General features: G+C 41.0%; 2 protein-coding genes across 2 annotated transcripts in view; one reads left to right on the top strand and one right to left on the bottom strand.

Moving 5' to 3' along the window:
• The window catches only part of mdga2a (MAM domain containing glycosylphosphatidylinositol anchor 2a), an 82,992-nt gene extending 72,879 nt beyond the window's left edge, over positions 1 to 10,113 (top strand). Inside the window, exons 14-17 of the mRNA XM_061063771.1 lie at positions 8,702 to 8,866; positions 9,057 to 9,187; positions 9,581 to 9,680; positions 9,929 to 10,113. Coding sequence (XP_060919754.1) covers positions 8,702 to 8,866; positions 9,057 to 9,187; positions 9,581 to 9,680; positions 9,929 to 10,017 — 485 coding nt within the window. The 3' untranslated portion in view covers positions 10,018 to 10,113. The remainder of the gene's footprint in view (positions 1 to 8,701; positions 8,867 to 9,056; positions 9,188 to 9,580; positions 9,681 to 9,928) is intronic.
• The window catches only part of tecpr2 (tectonin beta-propeller repeat containing 2), a 212,003-nt gene that overhangs the window by 140,071 nt on the left and 53,758 nt on the right, over positions 1 to 18,174 (bottom strand). The gene's annotated exons all lie outside the window — the stretch shown is intronic.

Here is an 18,174-nt window from a genome sequence, read left to right as displayed (position 1 = left end):
AACAAACATAAACACTGACATAAAAAAACACATCAAGAAAGTATAGAATTGAAATATATTTAATATAAAGAAGGTCTGGTTTTAAAGTTATTACGTGGAAGTAAACCCTGAAGTTTAAACTGTTGATAAATGTTTAATAACCGCCGCTTCCGGCTGAATGGAGTGAGCAGCAAGTAGAGGCAGCTCCGTACAACTTTATAACATTTAACTTTCTAGACCAGCCATAAAACATATTTAAGACCATATTCTGACATCGGACGACGAGACAAAACATATTCTGCCATGGAAAAGGAGAGCAGTCGAAGATTCACGCAAAAAACTTTGCAAACTTCATCTTCTCCGGCCTCGGCCCCCAACGGTGAAAGTCGCAAGATGGCGGGCGGGGAACAAGAAGATGACTTGTCTATTTCTGTGAGAACTCTTCGGAACGAGCTACAGGCTTATCGAGATGGTATGATGAAAGACATAAAGACACAAATCGAAAACATGCAGCACGAGATATGTAAAGATATGTCATCTCTTCGAGAAGAAGCTAAAGCGGATACCAAAGCGCTGCGAGATGAACTCTCACAGAAAATACAAATGCTATACAACACACACGCTGAGACTGCAAACACGCAAAAAGAAATGGAAACATCACTCAACGACGCCTCTGACAGACTTGTAACTCTGGAGGATTCGCACGAATCGCTAACGAAGGAGTTAAAGAGACTACAGGATAAATGCACAGATCTTGAGAACAGAAGCCGCAGACAAAATCTACGTATCATCGGTATGGCGGAGGGTGTTGAGGCCGGCAACCCGAGCCAGTTTGCAGCGGAGTTTCTCGCCGAAGTGCTCGGTGAGGAAAACTTTGCATCACCTATCATCATAGACCGGGCTCACCGGACCCTCGCACCGAAGCCGCGGAAAGACGAACGCCCACGAGCCATGATTATTCGCCTACACTACTACTCCGACAAGGAAAAGATCCTAACGTTATCCCGGAATAAAGGACGTCTTCATTATAAAGGTTCCCCCGTCCACATCTTCCCCGATATGAGCCCTGAGGTCGGCCGGCTGCGAGCATCCTTCAACCAGGTAAAAGCCAAGCTGCGGACCGCTGGAGTCCCATACAGCCTGTATTATCCAGCGAGACTGATAATAACAGTGGACGGCACCAGGCACACATTCGGCGACCCACAAGTAGCCGACAAATTCATCAAAAGCATCTCCACTACAGCTGTTGAGGGAACGGAATAAAAAACTGCATAATACGATCGGATTAGAGGAGGAGACCAACCAATCTGTTAATTATCAGACTGAATATATGAACATCATACAGGTTGGATTTCCCTGCAGACATGTGAGTTTCAGACAGATGTCCCTATAAAAAAAATAAATAAAAAAAAAAGTTAGTTGACAAAAAAAAAAATTTGTTTGTTTTTGCAAATCGTTATTGCTTTCCTTTTCCCACTTATCCTTTCCCAATAAGGAGGAATTGAAGAATTCAATTTATTATGCTATTATTTATCTTTGGGATAAGTCACTAATTATGTTAGAAATAATACTAAATTTACATACCAGATTTGCTTTTTGTCAAGATCAAAATAGGAAACTGGGGAAAAGGAATTTAATTTAATTTTTGTACTCACTCATAAATACACTCTCGTTGAGAAGTTAAGAAGCGGAGAAGGTTCTTAAAACGTATTGTTTGTAGTCATAAGTTGGTCTAGAAACACAAGATAAAACACTTAATGGAGCTAAGTGGTAAGTCATATGTCCATGTACCTCTTGAAGTTAAAGTTGGACAACGTTTTGTGTGGTAAGCACTTTCTTTTTGGTTTTGCCGGGTATGTCTTTCGTTTGGGGAAAGACAGAGTGTGGTCTAAGTTTCAAGGGGGTATTTGTGTTGTTGTTCATTTTTATTCATGTGCTTTTTTTTTGCTTTTTTTTTACTATGGAGGACGTCTACAAAAACCATAAACATGGGAGCATTTACCATAAAGTGCTATAATGATGGCTAAAAACACAAACCTTAGCAAAGCAGTGTCGCAGAACTTGGTCAAATTCATTACATGGAACTGTAAGGGACTCAATGGGGCCGTAAAGCGAGGCAATAATAATAACTTGGAACAGAAATAGGGTTTCTACAAGAAACACATTTGAAAAACCAACATTATAACAGACTCCGTTGCAAATGGGTAGGACAAGTATTCCATTCCAAATTTAATGTTAAGAGTAGAGGCACAGCAATAATAATTAAGAGAGCAATCTCTTTCACGGCATCTACAATCACATCAGACGCTCAAGGAAGATATATCATAGTAACAGGGAACTTGTATAATAATCCAGTAATACTAGCAAACATATATGCTCCCAATGTAGATGATGAGCAGTTTATACAATCTTTCTTTTCCAAATTACCGGATATGGAATCTCATCAGCTCATTCTTGGGGGTGACTTCAACCTAGTATTAGACCCAAGTTTGGACCGGTCTTCACATAGGCCAATAGCTATATCAAAAACAGCAAATGTTATTCATAATTTTATGCAAACATATAAAATAACAGATCCATGGAGAGTGTTGTTTTCTCATACAAGTAAATACTCTTACTTCTCTCCAGTCCACCATTCCTACTCCTGAATAGATTTTTTCTTGATAGACTCCAAACTGTTATCATCACTTAAAAGCTGTGAATATGAAACAATAGTACTCTCTGATCATGGTCCTGTAGCTCTCCATTTAGCTCTTGGACACAAACATACATCTAGAGTATGGAGGTTTGATAATTGCTGTTGTCGGATAAAAAAATCTGTAGAGGAAATAAAAAAACAAATGGATCTGTATTTATTTACTAATGATACACCGGAAATATCAAGATCTACACTGTGGGAGGCTCTAAAAGCATATATGAGAGGACAGATAATTTCATGGAGCAGCTTAATTAATAAACAATATAGAGACAAGGAAAACAAACTTACAAAGGAAATAGCAGAAATAGATAAAAAAAAATACTCAATCTCCCCTTCACCAGACTTGCATAAATGAAAATTATATCTTCAAACAGAACTCAACTTACTATATACAACAGAAACAACGAAACTCCTTACCCAAATAAGACATAAACATTATGAATAGGGAGAAAAGGCTGGAAAGATATTAGCACATCAAATAAGATAACAAGCGGCAACAAGATTAATTTTGGAAATAAGAACAGAGTCAGGACAAACTACAATAGATCCTGTAGAGATTAATAATACCTTTAAAGAATTTTATATAACATTATACTCCTCAGAATCGAAAGAAGACTCAACATTAATTGATAACTTCTTTGATAAATTGAACATCCCAACAATAAGCTCGGAGAACGAACAACAGTTAGAAAAACCCATAACAAAAGAGGAAATAGAAAAAGCAATACAAAACATGCAAAGCTCCAAAGCCCCAGGCCCAGACGGCTACACTACAGAGTTTTATAAAGCATTTAAAAACCAACTATCACCGATACTGTTAGAAGTATTTAATGAAGCATTGATCAAAGGCTGTCTACCACCTACTTTCTATCATGCCAGCATCTCCTTAATTTATAAAAAAGATAAAGATCTGCTGGAACCAGGTTCATACAGACCAGTGAGCTTACTGGACGTTGATAATAAGATTCTTGCAAAAATTTTAGCTACACGATTGGAAGATATCCTTCCAACAATAATTTCTCATGATCAAACTGGATTCATAAAAGATAGACAGTTGTGTTTCAATATCAGAAAGTTATTTAATATAATTTACACCCAGGAAACAAACGACCAGCTTCCCGAGATACTAATATCTTTGGATGCGGAGAAGGCCTTCGACAGGGTCGAGTGGGACTACCTCTTCTCGGCCTTGTCAAGGTTCGGATTCGGCACCAGATTTGTTTCCCTAATTAGATTATTATATGCAAAACCCCAGGCCTCCGTACAGACAAACAATATTAGGTCCAGTTACTTTCCACTGAGCCGCTCTACAAGACAGGGATGTCCCTTATCACCATTATTATTTGCCTTAGCCATCGAACCTCTTGCTGTTTCATTACGCACAGCAAAGGAATATATAGGAATAAAAAGAGAAGGGACTGAATACAAAGTGTCGCTATACGCGGATGATTTATTACTATATATCTCCAAACCTGCAATATCATTACCAATCATAATGTCCATAATATCAGATTTTGGAGCTATCTCAGGATACAAACTCAATTTATCAAAGAGCATACTATTCCCGATAAATGTAAAAGCACACCAAAGTATTAATTCTTTCACATCCTACCCATTTGCAACTTCAGGTAAATTCAAATACTTGGGAATTAATATAACCCAAGAATACTCCAGTCTTTTTAAACATAACTTTTCAAAACTATATGATCAAACAGTACAGGACCTAGATAGATGGGCTAACTTTCCAATTTCATTAGCAGGTCGAATCAATATCGTCAAAATGAATATTCTACCCAAGTTTTTATTCCTTTTCCAGTGCATTCCGATTCTCATTACCAAAGTTTTTTTCAAGAAGTTAGATTCTTTAATATCTAACTTTATATGGAATAAAAAAGACTCCTAGAATTAAAAAAACATTTTTACAGAGACCAAAATCTACAGGAGGTATGGGGTTGCCTTGTTTTCAGCTCTATTATTGGTCTTGTAATATACATTCCCTTTCTTTTTGGTGTCATAAACGGGGGGCTGGCTGGGCATGGATGGAAAATCAAAGTTGTTCCCCCACTTCACTAAAGACCCTGATATATTCGGCATAACCTACTCTTAAAATTAAGCTTAAAAATCCAGTTGTTTCCCATTCAGTGAAAATTTGGACCCAGATAAGGAAACACTTTCATTGGAAAGAATGTTCAGTGCACACTCCACTGGGTAACAATCATACATTCACTCCTTCACTTTTAGATTCTACATTTAACAAATGGCACCTGAAAGGAATACAATCCATACAAGATCTGTTTACTGATAAGATCTTTTCATCATTTAGTCAGTTACAGGTAAAATTCAACATACATAATAGAGACTTCTTCAAATATTTGCAAATCCGAAGTTTTGTTAAGGAAAGGTTCCCGTCCTTCCCGGATCAGCCCCCCGAATGTATCATGAACTCAGTGCTCCTACCTGATCCATTAAAAAAAGGGTCTATATCTAAGATTTATAACAGTCTGTCACAAATGGACTGTACAGCCACACTTGAACATCTAAAAGAGGCTTGGCAGGAGGACCTTGAAGTGGAAATCTCAGGAAACCAATGGACTAAGGCTCAGGATCGTGTGCACTCTTCATCTGTATGTACCAGACATGGACTGATACAATTCAAAATTTTACACAGGCTTCATCTATCAAAGTTGAAACTTAAAATGTTCCCTGCTGTAAAGCCACTCTGTGATTGTTGTGGACAGATACGGGCCTCATTGGCACATATGTTCTGGACTTGTCCAAGCATCGCCAACTACTGGATCAAGATATTCCAAAGTTTGTCTGAGATTTTCCAGAAACATATCAATCCAGACCCGGTTCTTGCAATGTTTGGGGTTTGGTCAGCTGCTATGGAGCTCTCTTTATCAAACAACCAGAAGAATGTGATATGCTTTGTAACACTGTTAGCAAGATTAATTCTGCTGAACTGGAAACAAGCTTTAATGAATGATGTAATGAAGCATTTGCAGTTAGAAAAAATAAAATTTACCCTGAGAGGAAGGATAAATATGTTTTACTAAATATGGCAGCCATTTATAGACTACTATAACAAAAACAACCCCAGGAAAAAATAATAATTTAGTAAAATCCAGAGCACTAGACATCCTCCAAGTTGTATTATTATTACTATTTAAATCTTTTTATCTTATTATTTTGGTATTATATTTGTGTTTTACTGATTTTTTTTATATCTTGTATTTTTATTTATTTATTTAGATTTTTGTGTTGGTTTGAGGCATGAATATTCATGTCTCAGATTGTTTTTTTTTTGTTTTTTTGTATCTGTATTTGAAAAAAGAAAAAACCCCAATAAAGAGAAGTTGAAAAAAAATAATAATAATAATGAATATATTTCTGGTGACTCAGAATCGTCTCTGTGTGCAGCCATGTTCTTCATGCTGCTGCTCTGCTGATGGATGCAGGAACAGGAGTTGCTCAGGATTAACGGTGGAACATATATCTGAGTGTGCTCGCTGTAATCCTCAGTAAACAAAGCTTCCAATAACTCCAGCATCCGCGTGTGACAGCTGCAGTTTGTTCCTCGTCTCCTCCTCCTCGTTTCCTCGCTGTAAAATCACCCCACTCTCCTTCTTCTCCTGCCGCAGCTCGCCTCACTCTGCAGTGGGACCTCATTAAAGCGGGCCTCGGGGTAAACTGTTTAAAATCTGCTGTCAAACAGGAAACATGCGTGACTCGCTGTTTTCTACGCTCGTGTACTGTTTAATTTGTGCAGAGTGTTTCCGTGCTGCATGAGCCGGGGGTGGATTTGTTTTCTGCAGCTCGCTGTTACATTAGCTTTTAGTGTTTCTGCCCTCCTGGGTTAATCTGTGCTGGTAGGAGCGGAGCAAGGCAGGGTTACGGGTTAAATTCCCTGCACGGCTCACAGAGGGAAAATTAAAGGGCCCATATTATGCTCTTTCTGGTTTTATATGCTCTTTAGTGTGTTTTCCATGTGTCCTGTGCATGTTTAGGCACATCTATGTGTAAAAATTCAAAGTCTGCGGAAACGCGGCTTCTCCTACGTCCTCCTGTTAGCTGTAGCATTAGCCGCATGTAACGCTCGGTTCTAGCCCCCCTCGATAAAAATGTGTCAGTCCGACGTCATTGTCAGTGTGAGATCACTGATCTAAGCCCATTGGCTCGTTGTGGCAAGCCCTGCAGCTCATGTTGCACGCCCGTTAACTTCTGTAGCACGCCCACGCTATACCGTAGCCTGCGGTAGCACAGTAGTGCTAAGGTGCTAATGTTTTTGCTCCCCTCGGACGGAGCCAGTGGCTGCATTCCTAATATGGTAAAAAAAGGCGGGACATTTCCGAGAAGCGTGCAGAGCAACTGACCAATAACGTCAGAGCGGATCGGCAGACCAATCAGAGAAGACTTGGCCCACGTGGGGTCTAACAGTGGGGGCTCAGCAGAGCGTAGCTGACAGACTCAGAGCGTAGAGGGAGCAAGGAGGAGCAGTACATGAAAACAGACACTTTTTTCGGACTTTAGCTATTGTGAACGTACAAAAGTAGGTACATAGATTAAATATACAAACCCCAAAAAGGGCAGAATATGGACTCTTTAAAGGGATACTTCATCCATTTGCATTGAGCTTTGTATCATTAGAAACCTGGTAGTATTTTTGAATGGTCGTGCATCCCACCCTCATTTTCCCCTCAGATGGGAAATCTTTGTATTTCTGAGTCTGAAAAGGAGCTTCCAGTGACGCAAAATGACGATTTTTGCATCACTGGAAGCTGTTGTGGTTAGCGGGTGTAGTGAAACTACAACGCTAGTTCCTCATATTTTCGACCACTGAAGCTACAGACCTATCACAGATCAGTGGGTGGGAACTCACTCCCAGAATCCAAACTTAACGCCCGCCATATTGCTTGGAAGCTATGCTAACAGGCTCTATGGAGAAAGTATAAATAATAAATAATGGCGAGAAAATATAAATATAGCGGCGAGACGGCTGCTGCCATGCTGGCCGCCTGTCGGCGGCGGTGAGGACGAGGAGCCCGGGCTGGCTCGAGCTGGGGCGGACTGGTAGTGTCGGTGCTCTCACTGTTTGCCTATGGACACAGACATAGAGTCTGTTTTCTGCCAGGAATTTCCAAGATCAATTCTGGAAGAAATCTCTGAATCAGTTGAGGAAATGGTCATATGTGTTGAAGTAAATATGTCTGTAAATGTTTTTATATTTCTATATTTCTACTGCTATATTGTATATTTTGGAGAAACTGTAACAATCGAATTTCCCTCTGGGATTAATAAAGTATTTCTGATCCTGATTCGGACCTTAGTGGGAGTGGCCTGCGGTGCTGTGCATTCTGGGATTTGGTGTCTTTCATCCACATGAGCCAAAAATACACTTTCTGCCTTTTCTCGACCAAGAAGGCACCAACTTCAAAATGTATTTCACATTTCTACTACATATATGACCCAATGTCAGATTTATGTTTCAACGGGTGAAGTATCCCTTTAAATGAAAGGGAAATGCCAGCGGAGGTTTTCTGATCTGTGTCACAGTTTCTGTCTGAAGAACTCTTTGATTGTTTGCTGGTTTTTCTGTGAAGCCTCAAAGTCGGGTCGTCATGAAACCAGAATTTCTAAAACAGAACTCCTACAGCTGCTTTCACACCTGAAGTTTTCAGAGTGAGCTGATGTGAGAACACAGCAGGATATAATCAGGAGAATTCACCTGGAGCGAGTGGGAGGGGGTGGTGACCTTTATTCCATTGCTGCACGACCATAGACTGTCTGCACGCAGTGAAAATGTTGATTGTTCCCACAGACTCAGGTGATGCTCTCACTGGGCTCTAGCGCCCCCATGAGGTGGATTCCTGTCTTACGCTGTGGTTTATTTAGAGCCAGGGTGGCGCTATCTGGACGTTCTTACTGTGATTGAAGTTGCCATGTTTGATTTTCTCCAATGATGTACTTGTTAATGAGTTCCTGAGCTGACCTTTGACCCCGGCCTGTGTCCTGTCCCTCTCTCAGGTTTCTACATGTACATCGAGACGTCGAGGCCGAGGCTGGAGGGAGACAAAGCCCGTCTGCTGTCTCCGACCTTCAACATGAACACCAAGAGCTCCGCCCCCTCCGTCGCCAACAGCCCCACCTACTGCTTCGCCTTCTACTACCACATGTACGGGAAACACATCGGTGAGTCTGCAGCCGGGGTCAGGTACAGACGACAAGCGGAGATAATGTTTACAAACACATCTGAACACCAACCTGTGTGTGTGTGTGTGTGTGTGTGTGTGTGTGTGTGTGCGTGTGTGTGTGTGTGTGTGTGTGTGTGTGTGTGTGTGTGTGTGTGTGTGTGTGTGTGTGTGTGTGTGTGTGTGTGCAGGAGCTCTGAACGTGCTTCTTCGTCAGAAAGGACAGACTGTGACCGACACCTCCGTCTGGACTCTGATCGGTAACCAAGGAGACCGCTGGAGACAAGCCAAGGTCAACATCCGCCCAACGGCAGCCTTCCAGGTAAAGGCCACGTCCATGTTTCTATAGGCCACGCCCACTACAGTACAGGCCACACCCCATCCGTTTCACATGGACTAAAACCCCACCCACCTAGTACAACACTCGCCACGCTCACAACTCGTCATCTCACGGCGTCAAACTCCGACTTAAGAGTAAACAAACATGGCCGACATCCTGGATTTTGGACACGTTGTAGAAACACTCGTCTTGTTGCCACAAATTAACAAGTCCGTCCTCCATTTGTAACGTCTGTCTAACTTTATGCTTTGTGTTTGGTGTTGTCGCCATGGTGATGTTTGTTGTGCTTCCTGCTTCTGTCATCTTGCTTCCTGATTGGCTATTGTTCTATTCCATGTGACCCTCTGTGTTCTTCTATCTCTTCCTCTGTGTCAGGTGGTGATAGAGGGCGTTCGAGGTTCTGGTATCGAGGGAGACATCGCCATCGATGACGTCACCATCGAAGAGGGCGAATGTAAAGACCCTCCCCCCAACAGTGAGTACACTAACATCTAACTTTATAAAATCGGTGTAAATAACGTGCACACATTCCTGAAAATGTTCGAGCAGAGTCGTCACGCTTAAAAAACACTGATGTTTTCACCGAGTAAAAATGAGGCTCAATTGTTTTGAAATATGGTTTGCAAATCGCCTTGATAAAACTTTGTTGTTTCTCCTTAACGCCTCTCCTCTCCCTCTCTCTCTCTCTCTCTCTCTCTCCCTCCCTCCCTCTCTCTCTCACAGATCTAAGGTCGCTCGCCCCGCCCACCTCGCCTCATATATGGCAGCTGTGCATCACTCTGAGTCTGGCTCTGATTGGCCGACAGAGGTGACCCCCCCTCACTACGAGACGCCATGACTTTTGACTCTTCTAACCCCCTCCCCTCCCTCTTCATCTCTCCACCCCCCCCCCCCTCCCCCCCCCACACACACACACACACACACACACACACACACACACACACACACACACACACACACACCACCACCCCCCCCCAAAAAAAAAAGAAAATCTACCAAAGACTGGGTCAGAGCTTCAGAGGGACTTCCTGCCAAGATGGCTGACACTAAAGGTCAAACGTTCCCATGGAGACGACCAAAAACATCCCGATCCAGAAACCCTGACAGTCAGACAGAGAACAGACATTTTTAAAAACTTTATAAATATTTTTTACTTTACTCGAAATTATGGCTTTTTAATTTAAATGCCCAGCGTGACAGAAGGATTGTTAAAGATTCATAGACAGAGTTAGAATAAAATAAACATTAATATATTTCTACAAGTCATGAAACTACATAAACACATGAGGGACAAACCAATCACTGGCTCTCAGTCCTAACGTTCTCTAGAAGCTGTAAGAGAGGCTGAAACAGCATTGCTACAATCCTAGAGCCAATCAGAAGCCAGGCAGCAGCGTTTTCAACGAGTGCAGATTAAAGGGTCAAAATCTTCTGTTTTTTACGTTTGACCTTAGTCAGTTTTCTCCAGTGAACTTTGACCATTTGTTTTCAGTTCGGCGCCACAAAGCACAGAGAAAACGGGCGCTTCAGTCAACGGAAAAGAGGAAATATCCCTCCATCCCCGCTCATAACCCCTCCCAACCCCAAGCCCCGCCCATTCCACGGATCAACAGTACTGTACCGGGGGAGCGGACGGCAGTCTCGACAGGGGAAGGTAACTTTTTACAGCGTGCGGCAGACAGCGATATTTTTAACGAGAACTCTAAATTTTGACGTCTGTCTGTCTGTCCACCCTCTGCCATGACATCAAGTGCCTTCACACTCACAGAGGAGGAGACCGCCGGGGCCGGGACCGCCGTCGTCATGGAAACAAAAAGACAATCTGTCGGACTTCTTTACTTCTTAAAGACCGAGGAGGGAATAACCATGAACAGAAATATCTCCTCGTCTGATTATGCAGAGAATCGATTTCCTACGGATTATTTTTTCTTGTTTTTATTTTTCAAGATAAAAAGTTTATGACGAAGAGGATTCTGGGAAAACGGACGCCATGTTGGATGGTGTTGAGGCCACGGACAGAAACAAGACTGCGGATACAGACAGGAAGCTCTTTGATTTATTGACTTAAAGAAAAACATGCAATCATCATCTGACGATCTGTGACTGCAGATTTAAACACAGAGACTTCCCTTTGGACGCTTTTCAGTCCTGACCAATCGGATTCAAACGTTTGCTCGCTCAGAACTATTTTAGTATTTAAAAAATGAAGAAGTTTCAGGAAGGCGGAGACTGTGACGCTTCCTGAGACCATCAGTGACCTTCAAATACAGAAACAGCCGGAGCTTTTGGAAGAAGAAGAAGAACGTATTGTAAAATCAAATCTTATATTGTTCCTGTTATATTCTAAAGAGGGGAAATCTTTACGCTTTATTTATTTATTTTAACGAGGGCGGGATTTTATTTATCTTTATTTTGTTTGTTGAAGAGAAAACCCGACGGGACGGTGTTTGTTTGTTTCTCTGAGTTGTCGATTTGAGTCGAGAGGAAACGGATCTGACGAACTTCCTGCTGAAGAATAATTTCTCCTCGTTTTAAAAAAAAAAGCACAAACCGAGTCACCATGACATCATCACACCTGAACACGCCTCTCCACATGACCTTAAATATTCAGATTAATCTGTCGGCCCTCCGTCATCCCGGTCGCCGTAAAGCGACTGGACTCAGTTGAAGATCTTGAAGTCGGCGTTCTTCTTGGCTGTCCTTTCGTACTCTCGCTCCAGGTGAAGAGCGTCTTCCAGATCTCCCACTAAGTCCAGTCGGATCACGCTTAGATTCAGATTTATCACCGCTGCATCGTATGGAAGAGAATTTCTGCCAAAGGACAAAAAAATCAACAGAGAGTTAGAACTCTAGATTCAGTTTTTAATTCAAATTTTAATCCAAAAAGTTAAATTTGTGGCATGAAAAGTTTTTATCTTAATTTTGACTTGTAGCAGGGGCGTAGCGAGACTGTTTGGACTGGGGGGGCTGAAGCGAGCTGCATTGGGGGGGGGGGGGGGGGTTACCAACAGAAAAAATGAAAGACCCGCCTCTGACAAACATCCAATCATTATTCGGGATTTTGGGGGGGCGCCCCTGGCTCCACCCCCTAACTCCTAGTGCTGTGAAATGTTGAAGTAAAACTGTTTTATTGTAAAGAATGAAGCTTTGTTAACTCGAACAAACTGAGGCTCAAATATTTTCAGATATGGAGCCATTTCAAGACACACATGGTGGAAACTGAATCAAGAATTCTGCTTCAGAATGACTGAACACGGAGAGCAATGACTCGCTATCAGAACATTTGTAGGTCCCCAAATTGTTCTTGTTTACCAAATGTTATGCTTCCATAAAAATTGACCGGGAGAACTACCAGCTTTTATTTTGGATTATTTTTGTTTGTCATTCTTACCGTTTATGCCACTTTTGTTATGGCAGACGTAGGCTTCCATATAAAGATTAAAAATAACATAAACATCAGCGAGAGTCATCTGATCTTGAAAGCTGATTTACAGTCGGAGTGAGAGGGCATTTAGGGCGCCTGCTGGATCCATTTCGTGGTCAAACGTCTGACTGAAGCCGGGTCTGTGTATGAGGTATCATGTTCCACATTTCACTAAATTGGATTTGAGATGATTTGAGTGGGCGTGGATGTTTCAGCGAGCGTAGGCTCCCTGAGCGGTGTGGAAAACAAAGATAACAGAGACTTCTTTAAGCATCTTTCTTGAGCGTAAAACGTGTTTTTATTTGAGGATTTTTTCTCCACACAATGATGATAAAAGCAGATTCCCGTCTCACAGCTGCACACTCGCATTAATCTCTGATGAGAATCATTCAGCAGGAGGTTCTGTGAGATAACTCAGATAAATATCATTTCTCTTTAATGTTCTGTTGATTCTTTCCTCTCATCCTGTGGCGACATTTTTCCTCTCAGCGTGTTTTTCCACTGCGGCAGATAATCAGATTTTTATTAAAGCTCCTCTGGGCGTCAGTTTATCCTCCCTGCATCATTATCACATTAACTCAGTTTGCTGGGATCTGTGAAGATGATTGTTTACCTCTGACGACCTCCACCGCAGCTTCATTCATTCAATTATTCATGTGTTTAAAATGTACAAATTTCAGATGTTTCTGTCCAGTCTCAGAAATGAACTGCAGATTTTGATAAGATGGAATTTGTCTTTTTCTTTTCTCTATCTTACACGGATTCATTTTTACACATTTCTGTCCAAACGAGCGTTTTCTTGATACCAGAATTTGTATTTATTTTTATTTTGGCAGTAAATCAAAAGTCTTTGTGTTCGGGATTGACGTAACTTTGGTTTCTGGGAATGGCGGTTTTTCCCTTTTTGAGATTTAACTGAAAGTAGGGCGAGTCAATTATTCGAAACCAACATCCAGAACCTCTAACCGACATAATTTTGCCCATGTTGATTATTTTGAATATTTTCAGGGCAGAGTCACCAATCTGCAACATGGAAGCAACGTCCGTCATTTGGACTCATTTTGTCTTTTGGGTTTTATTTCATTTCAAGCGATGCTTTGATTTCAGTTTGAAATATTGAATAAATAACCACAAAAGAGTTCATCAGATATGAACTCTTTCCTTAGAAACATATCCCAGCTTTAATAGTTGAGCATAATTACAGCAGAGACAAAAACAAAATAATCGTTCATTAATCGTAATCGAGGTCAAATGTTAGATTAATCGTGATGTTGATTTGAGCCCTAACTGAAAGTATTTAGAAGATTATTCAATAATGACAAAAATCATATAATCAGACCTATCAAAGGAGGGGTACTGATTCAGAAAAGGCTCCTGTGTGTTGATTACAATTGATGTAACAAACGATCGTTTGGGTTTTGGACTTTGTTTTGAGGGATCAGATTTTTTTTTTAGAATCCGTCAGAGTCCGTCTATAAATCAAGACTTCGTTTCCCAGAAGCCTTTGTTCTCTTGGTTTCAATTTTATTAAAAAAAAAAAGTTGTTGATCTTAAAGGCAGGGTTGGTCATTTTCAAAAACTAGCATGATTTTGAAAGTAGCATTCCCTCAGCGCTCCGTCTGCACCCACCCCCTCCCCTCTGTGCTCCGTCATAAGCCACGCCACTCTTACATGCACGAGCACCGTCCCTCCAGAAGCGGACCACAGCTCATGCTTTGAGTGCGGGCTAGTGCACGCAAGAGGTAGAGAGAGAGCAGGGAGATAGGGAGGCGTGTGATTGGTTCATCAGATTGGTACCTCGTGGCAGACATTGGTTGAAGTTTTTACAGGCTTACAACTGATACAGATGATGGATTTTATTCGTTCCTTTTTCAGAGAACATGAGTTATTAATTTCTGTCAGGACCTAAAGACAATTTCAACTAAAATTATAAAAAGTGGATCTGGAGGAAATGACCAACCCTGCCTTTAAAACATTACTATAAACTCTTTCATACATTTTAACATGAGACATTAAGAACCAGATGTTGATTTATCGAAGAGTGAGTGAATGTCATTCTTTAAAGCCGTTTGTCACGTTTTTATTCTTTTTTAGTAAAAAGTCGATTTTTTATTTCAAATGTTCCTTCAATGTAAAATAAATGATCTCAACGGGTCAAAGCTTCCGCAGTGGAAAAACACCTCATTCATCCCCGAGGGTTTGACTGCTTTGTTTTTTATATTTTGTTTGTTTGTTTCTTCGAGGGGGGCAATAAAATAAAGTTTTAAAAATCTATCAACACGACTCCGTGGACGTGTGAAGAAAGATATTTTTATAAGTGTGATAATTCTCTGCAATAGATTTCCAGATCAGAACGACTGTCTGAAGGTTACACTGCATTCTGGTCATTATTATTATTATTATTATTATTATTAATAAATACACTCCAAATATACCATTTAATGACTTCCTGTCATTGCATCTTCAAACTGCAATGTGTGTGTTAATGTGTGTTTGTTTTCATGACATTGTGGGGACCCCCCCTTTCTTGTGATTAATTCTTGTGGGGACTTTAACCTGAGACGGTTCTCATGAGGTTCAAAATGAAACTCAGGTACAGACTTAAGTCACCTCCAACAAAGTAATACAAAACAATCAATATCAAATACAAGTGACCAAAGCAGGTGTGTATTAAAGCGCCGGTATTACTGACATAATGGGGACCTAAAGGCCCTGACACACCAAGTCTTTGGGTCATAAACTACTAACACAGTATCACCCCGCCCTCACTCCTCCCCCTCTTCTTGGTTTCTTTGACTCTAAATGGGACCATAATTCACTAAATGAACATCATGCTGTGTTATAGAAGACTTGAAACTACAGAAAATATTTACTGAGGGAATAAATCAGACTTACAAGTTGAAGATTTTTATCAAAGACTATGCAAAAGGACAAGTATGTTCTCCCCCTGCTGGCCATTGGAGAGAATTCACACTTTAATCATTAGCACAGACTATATTCTTATATTATTAAGTTTATTGTTTGAAAGAGTTTTTAATATGTGAGGAATGTCTTCATCTGAGTGTCTACTCTTTTATATACATTTTAATTTAAGGTTATAATTGAGCATGATGAAATATAAGAAGTTGTACATCTCTAACTGGTGGAGGTCAGAGTCTGCTGGTCGCTCCACTTGTTAGAATTCAGCCAGACTTAGAAAATGAAAAGGAAAGAAATAACAGACTGCCATTTCTCTTGTTTAAAATAGTGATTGACAGCTACAAATGAGAAATGAGAGTTTGTGGAGTATGAGAGGAAGCTGAATGAGAAGCTTTCACCATCAGGATGGAAATATAATCATATTAAAAGAGCTGGCAGTAGTGTTTTTTTTTATCAAATAAAGTGAAGGCCTGCATGATAAATCAACTCAAAATGAAACCTAACTCAGACAAATCTATCCTAAAATTCAGCCCAAAGGGTTTTGACATCTTCAGAAAAATTTTGAATTCAAAATAAAAGTGTTTGAAAACAGCCTCAGATCAGCACACATCTTCAGTAATGAGACTCCGGGGGGGCCTGGTGGCCTTGCGGTTGGTGAGCACTCTCCGTCCACTTTGGAAGTTGGTGAAGTTGTTTCAGAAAACCCAACCATGCTGCACCAGAAGCCCTGAGAAGTTGACTTTCGTACCGCAGTTCTGTGATTTGTGTCGTTTGATTTCTTGCTCTTTCTCTCCTGTGTGCTCTCCAGGTGCTGCTCTCTCCCTCAGTGATACCAGGTGATTGAGCTCACCTGTTCCACTTTAAAGATCAAGCTCCACAGTATAAAAAGCAGGAGAGCAGAGCAGCCAGCCGGCCGTCAGAATGTGTCTGTCTGATGGTGTGTCTAACATCTAAAACGTTTTGAATGTAAGGATCTAAACAGTTATGCCTTAATGATAAACAAATCCTAACAAAGACTACACATTTATTTCAGGCCAAGTGAGGGCTCCTTCCTCCTTCTGTCTTCTGTCCAACATTTTGCCCGGACCACTACGCCCTCGTATTCGTCAGGATATTCTGGTTTTGGTCCAGGACTCTCAGCTCTGTGTTGTCTGTTCTGCTGCTGCTATGGATGATTTGTGTTTCTCCATTACCCTAACATTGAAAATCTAATTTATAGTCTTTGGTGGGGGTCTCAGAGCCTCACCATTCATCAGCTCTGACACGACGCCGCCGCCTGAGGAACGTCTGTGTCGCTCTCAGACCGCAGCGTTCGCCTTGTTTATCCCCGCCTGTTGTTTACTAAATGCAGCGTGGCGCCTTGGAAGCCTAATGGCCGACATTCATCATCTCTCAATTGATTTTCAATTGCAGCGCTTCAGTGTGTTAAGCAGATCAGAGTGGGGTCAGTCTACTTCCTGGAGTGGATATAAGTGGGTTTGTTCAATCCCAGAGGAGAGGACTGCAGGTAGATGTCGGTCTGAGACTTTAAAGTAGTTTTGATTTTGAAACCTCTCATGCACTGACCTGGTTTAAGTATTATCTTCTCATATGGAAAATGTCAAAAATCGATCTCTCAATGCTATAAAATTAGTTTATTCTGAATTTTTGGTTGCATTTCAGAGGGGAACAACTTTCTGTTTGTCTTCTTTGAGACACTCGTGTAGTTTTCAGTTTTCTTTTTGCTTCAGATTTTAGAATTTCTAACTTTAAGTTGCCTCAGTTAGAGCAGACGTCTGTTTCTCACACCAAAGAGAAAGTTTTTATTAATAATAAGCGTTAATTTTCCTTGAAGTGGAAATCATAGTGACCTTACATCTGAATTAAAAAGATGTACCAATCTTTGTTTCTCCTGGTGACTCCCGCAGGTCGCTCTGACTCCGGGTATTTAAAACAACATCAATACCTGTTTGATACCACAGCAACATAACAGAAGTCCTAGGCACCCTTATTCTGTGATTTCTTGTTTTTAATTATCAAAAAAAAGAAAGCAAACGCCTTAATTGCACAGACTTGTTGGTTATTTTCTGGTGAACCAGTCGCCTGGTTTATTTATTCCCACTTTAGGAAGACTAAGAGAAGTGACTGCCCTTCCCCCGCTAGTTTAAAGTTCACCACTGTTCTGTTCAAGTAAGACTGTGCAGCTTTATGAGCTCTCTTTGGACACACCTCGTTCATCCCTCAGCTCCCCCCTCTCTTCCTGTTTCACCAGAGAGTGTCTGTGAGACAGAGCGGCAGAGAAGTTAAACATCTAAAAACATTTCTACAATTTATGAGACGCTTTTATCCAAAGTGACGAACATCAGAGAGTAAGAACAACATAAGCAAGGAGAGAGAGAGGAGGAAACAATGTCAGGATGTGCAAAGAAACAGCTTTTAGTCTGAATGGACACACAGGTGCTGACAGGAAGTGACCACAGGTGCTGAAAGGAAGTGACCACAGGTGCTGAAAGGAAGTGACCACAGGTGCTGAAAGGAAGTTGGCAGAGGCAGAGCTTTGTTTGTTTGAGTTATGTTTTATAGAAAAGTTAACATAAAACAAGATTCTGAGATACATTTCAAGTGATGAACCGAATCTCAGAGTTAA

This window comes from Labrus mixtus, chromosome 18, assembly GCF_963584025.1.
Source record: "Labrus mixtus chromosome 18, fLabMix1.1, whole genome shotgun sequence".
In the NCBI taxonomy this organism is placed as follows: domain Eukaryota; kingdom Metazoa; phylum Chordata; class Actinopteri; order Labriformes; family Labridae; genus Labrus; species Labrus mixtus.
This window is presented reverse-complemented; position numbering and strand designations above follow the sequence as displayed.